This window comes from Salmo trutta, chromosome 2, assembly GCF_901001165.1.
Source record: "Salmo trutta chromosome 2, fSalTru1.1, whole genome shotgun sequence".
Lineage (NCBI taxonomy): Eukaryota > Metazoa > Chordata > Actinopteri > Salmoniformes > Salmonidae > Salmo > Salmo trutta.
Genome location: NC_042958.1, coordinates 74,664,066 through 74,678,049, shown reverse-complemented (window position 1 = coordinate 74,678,049; position 13,984 = coordinate 74,664,066). Strand labels below are relative to the sequence as shown.

The 13,984-nt window shown below is 49.7% G+C and overlaps 1 protein-coding gene across 4 annotated transcripts in view; it reads right to left on the bottom strand.

Annotated features, from left to right (window-relative positions):
* Positions 1-13,984, bottom strand: part of LOC115162910 (cadherin-23) — a 712,130-nt gene that overhangs the window by 343,634 nt on the left and 354,512 nt on the right. For all 4 annotated transcript variants that reach the window (XR_003869666.1, XM_029714423.1, XM_029714440.1 and 1 more), the window contains exons 14-15: positions 13,573-13,637; positions 13,188-13,425 (exon numbers count right to left, since the gene is read on the bottom strand). Coding sequence is in view for 3 of the 4 variants with exons in the window: in XM_029714423.1 (XP_029570283.1) it covers positions 13,188-13,425; positions 13,573-13,637 (303 nt within the window). In the remaining variant the exon portion in view is untranslated. The remainder of the gene's footprint in view (positions 1-13,187; positions 13,426-13,572; positions 13,638-13,984) is intronic.

Below are 13,984 nucleotides of genomic sequence, written 5' to 3'. Positions count from 1 at the left end.
CACGCTCTCTCTCTCTTGCTCTCTCTATTGCGCTCTCTCCCTCTCTCTTGCTCTCTCTATTGCGCTCTCTCCCTCTCTCTTGCTCTCTCTCTTGTGCGCTCTCTCTTGCGCTCTCTCGCTCTCTTGCACTCTCTCTCTTGCACTCTCTTGCGCTCTCTCTCTCATGCTCTCTTGCGCTCTCTCTCTTGCGCTCTCTCTCTCTTGCTCTCTCTCTCTCTTGCGCTCTCTCTCTCTCTTGCGCTCTCCCTCTCTTGCGCTCTCTCTCTCTTGCGCTCTCTCTCTCTTGCGCTCTCTCTCTTGCGCTCTCTCTCTTGCTCTCTCTTGCGCTCTCTCTTGCTCTCTCTTGCGCTCTCTCTCTCGCGCTCTCTCTCTCTTGCGCTCTCTCTCGCGCTCTCTCGTGCTCTCTCGGGCTGTCACTCTCTCTCGCGCTCTCTCTCTCTCTCTCTCTCTCTTGCCCTCTCTCTCTTGCTCTCTCTTGCGCTCTCACGCTCTCTCTCTCTTGCTCTCTCTATTGCGCTCTCACGCTCTCTCTCTCTTGCTCTCTCTATTGCGCTCTCACGCTCTCTCTCTTGCTCTCTCTATTGCGCTCTCTCCCTCTCTCTTGGTCTCTCTATTGCGCTCTCTCCCTCTCTCTTGCTCTCTCTTGTGCGCTCTCTCTTGCGCTCTCTCGCTCTCTTGCACTCTCTCTCTTGCACTCTCTTGCGCTCTCTCTCTCATGCTCTCTTGCGCTCTCTCTCTTGCGCTCTCTCTCTTGCGCTCTCTCTCTCTTGCTCTCTCTTGCGCTCTCTCTCTCGCGCTCTCTCTCTCTTGCGCTCTCTCTCGCGCTCTCTCGTGCTCTCTTGCGCTGTCACTCTCTCTCGCGCTCTCTCTCTCTCTCTCTCTCTCTCTCTTGCCCTCTCTCTGTTGCTCTCTCTTGCGCTCTCTCTTGCGCTCTCTCTTGCGCTCTCACGCTCTCTCTCTTGCTCTCTCTATTGCGCTCTCACGCTCTCTCTCTCTTGCTCTCTCTATTGCTCTCTCTTGCTCTCTCTCTTGTGCTCTCTCTCTTGTGCTCTCTCTCTTGTGCTCTCTCTCTTGTGCTCTCTCTCTCTTGCGCTCTCTCTTGTGCTCTCTCTCTCTCGCGCTCTCTTGTGCTCTCTCGCGCTCTCTTGTGCTCTCTCGCACTCTCTTGTGCTCTCTCGCGCTCTCTCTCTCTTGATCTCTCTCTTGCGCTCTCTTGTACTCTGTCTCTTGCGCTCTCTCTCTTGTGCTCTCTCTCTTACGATCTCTTGCGCTCTCTCACTCTCTTGCGCTCTCTCGCTCTCTTGTGCTCTCTCGCTCTCTTGCGCTCTCTTGCTCTCTTGCGCTCTCTCGCTTTCTCTCTTGCGCTCTCTTGCTCTCGCTCTCTCTCTCGCGCTCTCTCGCTCTCTCTCGTGCTCTCTCGCGCTCTCTCACTCTCTCTCTTGCGCTCTCTCTCTTGCGCTCTCTCTCTTGCGCTCTCTCTCTTGCGCTCTCTCTTGCTCTCTCTTGCGCTCGCGCTCTCTCGTGCTCTCTCGGGCTGTCACTCTCTCTCGCGCTCTCTCTCTCTCTCTCTCTCTCTTGCCCTCTCTCTCTTGCGCTCTCTCTTGCACTCTCTTGCGCTCTCACGCTCTCTCTCTCTTGCTCTCTCTATTGCGCTCTCACGCTCTCTCTCTTGCTCTCTCTATTGCACTCTCTCCCTCTCTCTTGCTCTCTCTCTTGTGCTCTCTCTCTTGCTCTCTCTCTTGTGCTCTCTCTCTTGTGCTCTCTTGTGCTCTCTCGCGCTCTCTCTCTTGTGCTCTCTCTCTCTTGCGCTCTCTCGCTCTCTTGCACTCTCTCTCTTGCACTCTCTTGCGCTCTCTCTCTCGCGCACTCTCTAATGCTCTCTTGCGCTCTCTCTCTTGCTCTCTCTTGCGCTCTCTCTCTCGCGCTCTCTCTCGTGCTCTCTCTCTCTTGCGCGCTCTCTCGTGCTCTCTCGGGCTGTCACTCTCTCTCACGCTCTCTCTCTCTCTCTTGCTCTCTCTTGCGCTCTCTCTTGCGCTCTCACGCTCTCTCTCTCTTGCTCTCTCTATTGCGCTCTCACGCTCTCTCTCTCTTGCTCTCTCTATTGCACTCTCTTGCTCTCTCTCTTGCTCTCTCTCTTGTGCTCTCTCTCTTGTGCTCTCTCTCTCTTGCGCTCTCTCTCTTGTGCTCTCTCTCTCTTGCGCTCTCTCGCTCTCTTGCACTCTCTCTCTTGCACTCTCTTGCGCTCTCTCTCTCGCGCACTCTCTCATGCTCTCTCGCTCTCTCTCTCTTGCGCTCTCTCTCTTGCACTCTCTCGCTCTCTCTCTTGCGCTCTCTCTCTCGCTCTCTCTCGTGCTCTCTCTCTCGCTCTCTCTCGTGCTCGCTCTCTCGCTCTGTCTCGTGCTCTCTCTCTGTCTCGTGCTCTCTCTCTCTGTCTCGTGCTCTCTCGCGCTCTCTTGTGCTCTCTCGCGCTCTCTTGTGCTCTCTCGCGCTCTCTTGTGCTCTCTCGCGCTCTCTTGTGCTCTCTCGCGCTCTCTTGTGCTCTCTCGCGCTTTCTTGTGCTCTCTCGCGCTCTCTCTTTCTTGCGCTCTCTCTCGTTCTCTCTTGCTCTCTCTCTCTTGCGCTCTCTCTCTCTCTCTTGCGCTCTCTCTCTCTCTCTTGCGCTCTCTCTCTCTCTTGCACTCTCTCTCTCTCTCTTGCGCTCTCTCTCTCTTTCTTGCGCTCGCTCTCTCTTTCTTGCACTCTCTCTTTCTTGCACTCTTTCTTGCACTCTCTCTCTCTTGCGCTCTCTCTCTTGTGCTCTCACTCTCTTGCGCTCTCACTCTCTTGCGCTCTCACTCTCGCGCGCTCTCTCTCTCTTGTGCTCTCTCTCTCACGCTCTCTTGTGCTCTCTCTCGCGCTCTCTTGTGCTCTCTCTCTCGCGCTCTCTTGCGCTCTCTCTCTCTTTCAATTTTTCAATTCAATTCGCTTTATTGGCATCGCCAAAGCTTATTTCGGATATTTACAATATATATATATATATAAAAAAAGAGAATATTTCGCTCTCTCGCGCTCTCGTGCTCTCTTGCGCTGTCACTCTCTCTCGCACGCTCTCTCTCGCGCTCTTGTGCGCTCTCTCTCTCGCGCTCTCACGCGCTCTCTCTCTCGCGCTCTCTCTCTTGCTCTCTCTCGCTCTCTCTCTCTCTCGCTCTCTCTCTCTTGCTCTCTCTCTCTTGCGCTCTCTCTCTCTCTTGCGCTCTCCTTCTCTTGCACTCTCTCTCTCTTGCGCTCTCTCTCTTGCGCTCTCTCTCTTGCTCTCTCTTGCTCTCTCTCTCGCGCTCTCTCTCTTGCGCTCTCTCTCGCGCTCTCTCGTGCTCTCTCGGGCTGTCACTCTCTCTCGCGCTCTCTCTCTCTCTCTCTCTCTCTTGCCCTCTCTCTCTTGCTCTCTCTTGCGCTCTCTCTTGCGCTCTCACGCTCTCTCTCTCTTGCTCTCTCTATTGCGCTCTCACGCTCTCTCTCTCTTGCACTCTCTATTGCACTCTCTCCCTCTCTCTTGCTCTCTCTCTTGTGCTTTCTCTCTTGTGCTCTCTTGTGCTCTCTCTCTCTTGCGCTCTCTGTCTCTTGCGCTCTCTCATGCTCTCTTGCGCTCTCTCTCTTGCGCTCTCTTTCTTGCGCTCTCTCTCTCTTGCTCTCTCTTGCGCTCTCTCTCTCGCGCTCTCTCTCTCTTGCGCTCTCTCTCGCGCTCTCTCGTGCTCTCTCGGGCTGTCACTCTCTCTCGCGCTCTCTCTCTCTCTCTCTCTTGCCCTCTCTCTCTTGCGCTCACTCTTGCACTCTCACGCTCTCTCTCTTGCTCTCTCTATTGCACTCTCTTGCTCTCTCTCTTGCTCTCTCTCTTGTGCTCTCTCTCTTGTGCTCTCTCTCTTGTGCTCTCTCTCTTGTGCTCTCTCTCTCTCGCGCTCTCTTGTGCTATCTCGCGCTCTCTTGTGCTCTCTCGCACTCTCTTGTGCTCTCTCGCGCTCTCTCTCTCTTGCTCTCTCTCTTGCGCTCTCTCTCTCGTTCTCTCTTGCTCTCTCTCTCTTGCGCTCTCTCTCTCTTGCGCTCTCTCTCTCTTTCTTGCGCTCTCTCTCTTTCTAGCGCTCTCTTTCTTGCGCTCTCTTTCTTGCACTCTCTCTCTCTGTCTTGCGCTCTCTCTCTGTCTTGCGCTCTCACTCTCTTGCGCTCTCACTCTCTTGCGCTCTCACTCTCGCGCGCTCTCACTCTCGCGCGCTCTCACTCTCGCGCGCTCTCACTCTCGCGCGCTCTCACTCTCGCGCGCTCTCTCTCTCACGCTCTCTTGTGCTCTCTCTCGCGCTCTGTTGTGCTCTCTCTCTCGCGCTCTCTTGCGCTCTCTCTCTCTTTCAATTTTTTAATTCAATTCAATTCAATTTGCTTTATTGGCATCGCCAAAGCTTATTTCGGATATTTACAATATATATATATATAAAAAAAGAGAATATTTCGCTCTCTCGCGCTCTCTCGCTCTCTCGTGCTCTCTTGCGCTGTCACTCTCTCTCTCGCGCTCTCTCTCTCTTGCTCTCTCTCTCGCTCTCTCTCTCTTGCTCTCTCTTGCTCTCTCTCGCTCTCTCTCTCGCGCTCTCTCTCGCGCTCTCTCTCTCTTGCGCTCTCTCTCGCGCTCTCTCTCTCTCACGCTCTCTTGCTCTCTCTCTCTCTCGCACGCTCTCTCTAGCGCTCTCTCTCTCTCTCTCTTGCCATCTCTCTCTTGCGCTCTCTCTTGCGCTCTCTCTTGCGCTCTCACGCTCTCTCTCTCTTGCTCTCTCTATTGCGCTCTCACGCTCTCTCTCTCTTGCTCTCTCTATTGCACTCTCTCCCTCTCTTGCTCGCTCTCTTGTGCTCTCTCTCTCTTGCGCGCTCTCTTGTGCTCTCTCTCTCTTGCGCTCTCTCGCTCTCTTGCACTCTCTCTCTTGCACTCTCTTGCGCTCTCTCTCTCGCGCACTCTCTCATGCTCTCTTGCGCTCTCTCTCTTGCGCTCTCTCTTGCACTCTCTCTCTTGCTCTCTCTTGCGCTCCCTCTCTCGCGCTCTCTCGCGCTCTCTCTCTCGCGCTCTCTCTCTCTTGCGCTCTCTCTTGCGCGCTCTCTCGTGCTCTCTCGGGATGTCACTCTCTCTCGCTCTCTCTCTCTCTCTCTTGCTCTCTCTTGCGCTCTCACGCTCTCTCTCTCTTGCTCTCTCTATTGCGCTCTCACGCTCTCTCTCTCTTGCTCTCTCTATTGCACTCTCTTGCTCTCTCTATTGCACTCTCTTGCTCTCTCTCTTGCTCTCTCTCTTGCTCTCTCTCTTGTGCTCTCTCTCTTGTGCTCTCTCTCTTGTGCTCTCTCTCTCTTGCGCTCTCTCTCTTGTGCTCTCTCTCTCTTGCGCTCTCTCGCTCTCTTGCACTCTCTCTCTTGCACTCTCTTGCGCTCTCTCTCTCGCGCACTCTCTCATGCTCTCTCGCTCTCTCTCTCTTGCGCTCTCTCGCTCTCTCTCTCTCGTGCTCTCTCTCTCGCTCTCTCTCGTGCTCTCTCTCTCGCTCTCTCTCTCGCTCCCTCCCTCTCTCGCTCTCTCTCTCGCTCCCTCTCTCTCTCACACTCTCTCGCGCTCTCTTGTGCTCTCTCGCGCTCTCTTGTGCTCTCTCGCGCTCTCTTGTGCTCTCTCGCGCTCTCTCGCACTCTCTTGTGCTCTCTCGCGCTCTCTCTCTCTTGCTCTCTCTCTCGTTCTCTCTTGCTCTCTCTCTCTTGCACTCTCTCTCTCTTGCGCTCTCTCTCTTTCTTGCGCTCTCTCTCTCTTTCTTGCGCTCTCTCTTTCTTGCACTCTCTCTCTCTTGCGCTCTCTCTCTCTTGCGCTCTCACTCTCTTGCGCTCTCACTCTCTTGCGCTCTCACTCTCGCGTGCTCTCACTCTCTTGCACTCTCTCTCTCACGCTCTCTTGTGCTCTCTCTCGCGGTCTCTTGTGCTCTCTCTCTCGCGCTCTCTTGCGCTCTCTCTCTCTCTTTCAATTCAATTCACTTTATTGGCATCGCCAAAGCTTATTTCGGATATTTACAATATATATATATATATAAAAAAAGAGAATATTTCGCTCTCTCGCGCTCTCGTGCTCTCTTGCGCTGTCACTCTCTCTCGCGCTCTCTCTCTCTCTCTTGCTCTCTCTTGTGCTCTCTCTTGCGCTCTCACGCTCTCTCTCTCTTGCTCTCTCTATTGTGCTCTCACGCTCTCTCTCTCTCTATTGCACTCTCTTGCTCTCTCTCTTGCTCTCTCTCTTGTGCTCTCTCTCTTGTGCTCTCTCTCTCTTGCGCTCTCTCTCTTGTGCTCTCTCTCTCTTGCGCTCTCTCTCTCACGCTCTCTTGTGCTCTCTCTCGCGCTCTCTTGTGCTCTCTCGCGCTCTCTTGTGCTCTCTCGCGCTCTCTTGTGCTCTCTCGCACTCTCTTGTGCTCTCTCGCGCTCTCTCTCTCGTTCTCTCTTGCTCTCTCTCTCTTGCGCTCTCTCTCTTTCTTGCGCTCTCTCTTTCTTGCGCTCTCTCTCTTTCTTGCGCTCTCTCTCTCTTTCTTGCGCTCTCTCTCTCTTTCTTGCGCTCTCACTCTTTTGCGCTCTCACTCTCTTGCGCTCTCACTCTCTTGCGCTCTCACTCTCTTGCGCTCTCTCTCTCGCGCGCTCTCTCTCTCTCGCGCTCTCTCTCTCTCGCGCGCTCTCTCTCTCTCTTGCGCTCTCTCTCTCACGCTCTCTTGTGCTCTCTCTCGTTCTCTCTTGCTCTCTCTCTCTCTTGCTCTCTCTCTCTCTTGCTCTCTCTCTCTTGCGCTCTCTCTCTCTTGCGCTCTCTCTTTCTTGCGCTCTCTCTCTCTTTCTTGCGCTCTCTCTCTCTTTCTTGCGCTCGCTCTCTCTTTCTTGCGCTCTCTCTTTCTTGCGCTCTCTCTTTCTTGCGCTCTCTCTTTCTTGCGCTCTCTCTCTCTTGCGCTCTCACTCTCTTGCGCTCTCACTCTTGCGCTCTCACTCTCGCGCGCTCTCACTCTCGCGCGCTCTCACTCTCGCGCGCTCTCTCTCTCTCTCGCGCGCTCTCTCTCTCTCTCTCTCGCGCGCTCTCTCTCTCTCTCGCGCGCTCTCTCTCTCACGCTCTCTTGTGCTCTCTCTCGCACTCTCTTGTGCTCTCTCTCTCGCGCTCTCTTGCGCTCTCTCTCTCTTTCAATTATTCAATTCAATTCGCTTTATTGGCATCGCCAAAGCTTATTTCGGATATTTACTATATATATATATATATATATAAAAAAAAAAGAGAATATTTCGCGCTCTCGTGCTCTCTTGCGCTGTCACTCTCTCGCACGCTCTCTCTCTCGCGCTCTCTTGTGCTCTCTTGTGCTCTCTCGCACTCTCTTGTTCTCTCTCGCGCTCTCTCTCTCTTGCTCTCTCTCTCGTTCTCTCTTGCTCTCTCTCTCTTGCGCTCTCTCTTTCTTGCGCTCTCTCTTGCGCTCTCACTCTCGCGCGCTCTCACTCTCGCGCGCTCTCACTCTCGCGCGCTCTCACTCTCGCGCGCTCTCACTCTCGCGCGCTCTCTCTTGTGCTCTCTCTCTCGCGCTCTCTTGCGCTCTCTCTCTCTTTCAATTTTTCAATTCAATTCAATTCGCTTTATTGGCATCGCCAAAGCTTATTTCGGATATTTACAATATATATATATAAATAAAAAAAGAGAATATTTCGCTCTCTCGCGCTCTCGTGCTCTCTTGCGCTGTCACTCTCTCTCGCGCTCTCTCTCTCTCTCTCTCTCTTGCGCTCTCTCTTGCGCTCTCACGCTCTCTCTCTCTTGCTCTCTCTATTGCGCTCTCACGCTCTCTCTCTCTCTCTCTCTCTCTATTGCACTCTCTTGCTCTCTCTCTTGCTCTCTCTCTTGCTCTCTCTCTTGTGCTCTCTCTCTTGTGCTCTCTCTCTCGCGCTCTCTCTCTCTTGCGCTCTCTCTCTCTTGCGCTCTCTCGCTCTCTTGCACTCTCTCTCTTGCACTCTCTTGCGCTCTCTCTCTCGCGCACTCTCTCATGCTCTCTCGCTCTCTCTCTCGCTCTCTCGCTCTCTCTCTCGCTCTCTTGCGCTCTCTCGCTCTCTCTCTTGCGCTCTCTCTCTCGCTCTCTCTCGTGCTCTCTCTCTCGCTCTCTCTCGTGCTCTCTCTCTCGCTCTCTCTCGTGCTCTCTCTCGCTCTCTCGCTCTCTCTCGCTCTCTCTCTCACACTCTCTTGTGCTCTCTTGTGCTCTCTCGCGCTCTCTTGTGCTCTCTCGCGCTCTCTTGTGCTCTCTCGCGCTCTCTTGTGCTCTCTCGCACTCTCTTGTGCTCTCTCGCGCTCTCTCTCGCTCTCTCTCTCGTTCTCTCTTGCTCTCTCTCTCTCTTGCTCTCTCTCTCTCTCTTGCTCTCTCTCTCTTGCGCTCTCTCTCTTTCTTGCGCTCTCTCTTTCTTGCGCTCTCTTTCTTGCGCTCTCTCTCTTTCTTGCGCTCTCTCTCTCTTTCTTGCGCTCTCTCTCTCTTTCTTGCGCTCTCTCTTTCTTGCGCTCTCTCTCTCTTGCGCTCTCACTCTCTTGCGCTCTCACTCTCTTGCGCTCTCACTCTCGCGCGCTCTCTCTCTCGTGCGCTCTCTCTCTCGCGCGCGCTCTTGTGCTCTCTCTCGCGCTCTCTTGTGCTCTCTCTCTCGCGCTCTCTTGCGCTCTCTCTCTCTTTCAATTAATCAATTCAATTCGCTTTATTGGCATCGCCAAAGCTTATTTCGGATATTTACTATATATATATATATATATATATATATATAAAAAGAGAATATTTCGCGCTCTCGTGCTTTCTTGCGCTGTCACTCTCTCGCACACTCTCTCTCTCGCGCTCTCTCGCTCTCACGCGCTCTCTCTCTCTCGCGCTCTCTCTGATCCAGGGTTTTCGGAGGCTTGGGGGTCTGGTCATTGGCAAATCCATAATCGCTGATACGCACACTTTCCACTTGCTGGCTTCCTTATTTCTCTCAGGCATCATATTAATAGCCAGAGTGTTTAAGGTTAGCTTCTTCTAATCAAATACAGCAAATAGACCGTTCAGTCCCTGCTCACACACAGACTTCCGCACACACAAACACATACATTTTGCAAATAAAGCACGGCGGGAGACCTTGAAACATGCTGAGCTGTACCAAGCCAAGTCCCAAATGCCATCCTAGTCCCTATTTAGTGCACTACTTTTAACCAAGGTCAAAAGTAACGCACTAAATAGGGAATAGGATGACCCAAAAGTAAATCACTAAATGGGGAATAGGCTGAAAATGTACACTCAAAATTGAGCTCAGGTACATCCTGTTTCCATTGATCATCCATGAGATGTTTCTACAACTTAATTGGAGTCCACCTTTAGTAAATTCAAATGATTAGACATGATTTGGAAAGGCACACACCAGTCTATATGAGGTCCCACAGTTAAATTAAGAGTGTATGTCAGAGCAAAAACCAAGCCATGTGTCACGTCCTGACCAGCAGAGGGAGTAGTTGTGTAGTATTTTGGTCAGGACGGGGCTGAAGAAGTCTGTGTTTTCTAGTATGTGTGTTTCTGTGTTAGTCTTGTGACTCCTGATCAGGAACAGCTGGATATCGTTGTTCCTGATTGGGAGTCATATATTAGGAGTGTGTTTTTCACCTGGGGTTGGTGGGTTGTTGTTTTAGCACTGCTTTATGTTAGCCTGCTAACTGTTCTTGTCGGTTTATTGTTTCTTGTTTTTTGTGTTCATTTTATTCTAATTAAATAGAAAGATGAGCATTCACATCCCGTCTGCGTTTTGGTCATCCATTCACCACGACAGCCGTTACACCATGAGGTCTAAGGAATTGTCCATAGAGCTCCGAGACAGGATTGTGTCGAGGCAAAACTCTGGGGAAGGTTACCAAATATGTCTGCAGCATTGAAGGTCCCTAAAAACACAGTGGCCTCCATCATTCTTAAATGAAAGAAGTTTGGCACCACCAAGCTGGCCGCCCGGCCAAACTGAGCAATCGGGGGAGAAGTGCTTTGGTCAGGGAGGTGACCAAAAATTCGATGGTCACTCTGACAGAGCTCTAGGGTTCCTCTGTGGAGATGGTTGTCCTTCTGGAAGGTTTTCCCATCTCTGCAGCACTCCACCAATCAGGCCTTTATGGTAGTGAGGCCAGACGGAAGCCACTCCTTAGTAAAAGGCGCATGACAGCCAGCTTGGAGTTTGCCAAAAGGCACCTAAATGACTCTCAGACCATGAGAAACAAGATTCTCTGGTCTGATGAAACCAAGATCAAACTCTTTGGCCTGAATGCCAAGAGCCACGTCTGGAGGAAACCGGGAACAATCCCTACGGTGAAGCATGGTGGTAGCAGCATCATGCTGTGGGATGTTTTTCTTCAGCAGGGACTGGGAGACTAGTCAGGATCAAGGCAAAGATGAACTGAGCAAAGTACAGAGAGATCCTTGATAAAACCTGCTCCAGAGTGCTCAGGACCTTGGACTGGGGTGAAGGTTCACCTTCCAACAGGACAACAACCCTAAGCACACAGCCAAGACAACGCAGAAGTCTCTGAATGTCCTTGAGTGGCCCAGCCAGAGCCCGGACTTGAACCCGATCGCACATCTCTGGAGAGAACTGAAAATTGCTGTGCAGCATCGCTCCCCATCCAACCTGACAGAGCTTGAGGATCTGCAGAAAAGAATGGGAGAAACTCCCATACAGATGTGCCAAGCTTGCAGCGTCATACCCAAGAATACTCAATGCTGTAATTGCTGCCAAAGGTGCTTCAACAAAGTACCGAGTAAACTGTCTGAATACTTCCAGTGGTTGCTCCTCCTCTTCATTGCTCCAGACCAGGCAAGGGGGAGTTAGAGCACTGATTATGCTTTTGTGTCTCTAACTGACAATGAATGGGCGACATAAACCTAAATAGAAACTGATAATTGTACACAACTTCAGTATTACTTACTAAAACTGCTGTTACACTAAAGTTTTTATTATTTTATTTTGTTAGGATTATTGTAGTAGCGTAGCCAACTCCCGACCCATCACATTGTACAACGCCTGAATGGTTCAACAGTCTAAAACACTGCATAGCAGTACAAGCTGTGTTGCTACAGATGCTGGTTCAATACCCGTGCTGGTCTCAACTGGGAGACCCCTGAGATGACTGTATGTTTTTGGTTTCTCTCCCTCTAAAAACAGAAATAAAGAATTTGAAATAACAAACTGGCTTTATTTACAAATTAGTAACAATGTCTCACCCCATGTTCAAGAATGGCCTTTTTCCTCGCTCAATTTACATGATTTGAAAACAAAATCATCTCCAAAATATTGTTATTTTTTAGACAAAGCGATTATTATTAATATTATTGTTAATTTAGAATTATATAAAAGCCCATTGGATATTCTCACAGATATGTTATTAACCCTGTTATTAGCAGATTATATTGTTCATGGCTCCCGAGTGGCACACAATGGGATTGCCTTGCAGTTCTCCAGCTGTATCCACTGAAAGCGCGTGAGGTTCAAGGCACGAGAGCAGGAGGCATGGGATGGGCCGCAGAGCCGCGCACAGAAGACGGACCTAGCCCATGGGGAAGGGAGGAGGAGGAAGGGAAAGGGGGGTGGTCCCCCACCCCACCACACTGGGTAGCACAGAGCAACAATTTAAGGGGCATTGCACTAATAATGGCGCTGACGAGGGGAACGCTCCCGCTGTTCTTAGTGCCAGTCTGCACGTTCAGACTAAAACAATGTAACTAATAGTGGCATCTTTATGCTTTCGTTAATAAAATAATGATAAAAATACTCTTTCAAAATGCCGATGTTTATTTAGTTATGGATCCATAACAAATTACTATGGAATCATTTTTATTATATTTTTTTATTTAATTAGGCAAGTGAGTTAAGAACAAATTCTTATTTACAATGACGGCCTATGAACAGTGGGTTAACTGCCTTGTTCAAGGGCAGAACAACATATTTTTAACTTGTCAGCTCGGGGATTTGATCTAGCAACCTTTCAGTTACTGGCCCAAAATTCTAACCACTTGGCTACCTGCCGCCCCATATCACTGAATTACAAAAATATCCTCCAATCCTCTATATGTAATTATTGATGGAGAGTCACGTCACATTTTTCGATATACTGTAGGTCTACCGTAGGCAACTTGAATCTCACTAGTGTTGAGTAATATGCTGTTAAAAGTGCTGTAGGTGTTATTTATTTAAAGAGCATATTGAAGTTAGAAGCAATAAGATTTGAAGCAATAGCCTACAACTATTTAACACCATTTTGCACAGCTCTGAGACAAGCATGGGGACTGGTCTTGATAAATAAATGAGATTTTTATTTTGACTGAATCTCCGTTTGGGTATTGTTTAGACTACAATTATACAATTGGAATAGAAACACCATAATATTAATACAATTAATCAGCAAAATGTCTTAATTGTCCCATCTACTATGTTCTTACAAAAAAGTGTTTTTAAATTCTCTAGTACAGCCACTATTGAAGGCTATCAAATACTTCTCAAAGATGCCCTCTGGTGGTCAAACTAGCACAATCTAGCATTAACGGTACCAGTGCTTAGCACTTAATGTGCCATAGAATTCTGCGGCATCACGCAAGCTGTGCTGCAGTACACTGCAACTTTTAAAGGACAAACTGTGATATTTCTGGATTTTATTTGTAATAAATTAGCAAAAATGTCTGAACCTGTTTTTGCTTTGTCATTATGGGGAATTGTGTGTAGATTGATGATGGAAAAAAACTATTTAATCAATTTTAGAATAAGGCTGTAACATAACAAAATTTAGATAAAGTTATTTAAGGGGTCTGAATTTTTTCTGAAGGCACAGTATGTGTGCATGCACACATGAGCACACACACACGCATGCACACACACATAGACAAACTCTACTTAAACTGTGTATCTAAAATCGAAGAGGGCAATCGTCTTGGGTAAAAATGAAGAGAAAAATTACATCAAAGCAAAAGTCAACTTGATATGTGTCTCAGGGTGTATCCTTTGTGTCACAACATAGACCTCCCCCCTCCTCCTGCCCTGGTGTGTGTGTGTTTATGCTTGTGTCTATCTGTCTATCTATGTGTGTTTGTCCGTGTCCGTGTGTGTGTGTGCTTGTGTCCATCTGTCTATGTGTGTCTGTGTGTTTTTATGTGTGTGTCTTCACCTACCCTGACTCGGGCCACCTGTTGCGCGGCCTGTTCGTTCTCTCTCAGTGAGCCCATGTAGGCCTCCTTCTGGAAAAGGGGTGTGTTGTCATTGACATCCAGAACGTTGACCCACAGCCTGCCCGTGGTCTCCTCCCCACCCCCGTCCCGGGCCAGCACGGTCAGAGTGAATCGACGCATCAGCTCATAGTCCAGATTGCCCCACAGATGCACCCAGCCTGTCTCAGTGTCCAATGAAAACCTGGGGGAGAGGCATGTGACAGGACAATAACAAACCCCAGCATTCAACAAATGAGACTTATTTAATTATAATACTTTTCAATCATGATAAAAGGTAGGAGAGTTAATGTATATGTTATCTCAGTCTGTGTATTTAGGTGTGTCTTACTGGTCAGGCTCATCACTGAAGTAATACCGCACTGTCCCAAACGTGCCAAAGTCACCGTCTGTAGCCTGAGGAGAGGGAAGAAAGTGATATTATTCAATGTATGTATGCAGACTGAAGAGAGAGGAGAAAGGAAAGGCACCAGCAGTCTTTGGGTGACAGTGACACACACAGGGACACATGACAGACCAAGGAACACATTTAAGCATAACACCCCACTGGATATTCAATGGATGGTCCTACAGTACACCCTCTAAAAACACTAAGGCTGAATCCCAAATGACACCCTATTTCCTATATAGTGTTGTGTGAATACGGTGCAATTTGACTGTGGCGTTGGATTCCCTCAAAACAAGTAGAAGAACAAGAAATAAGGTGCAAATCAAATCACCACTATGCAAGTATTGTGTTTACA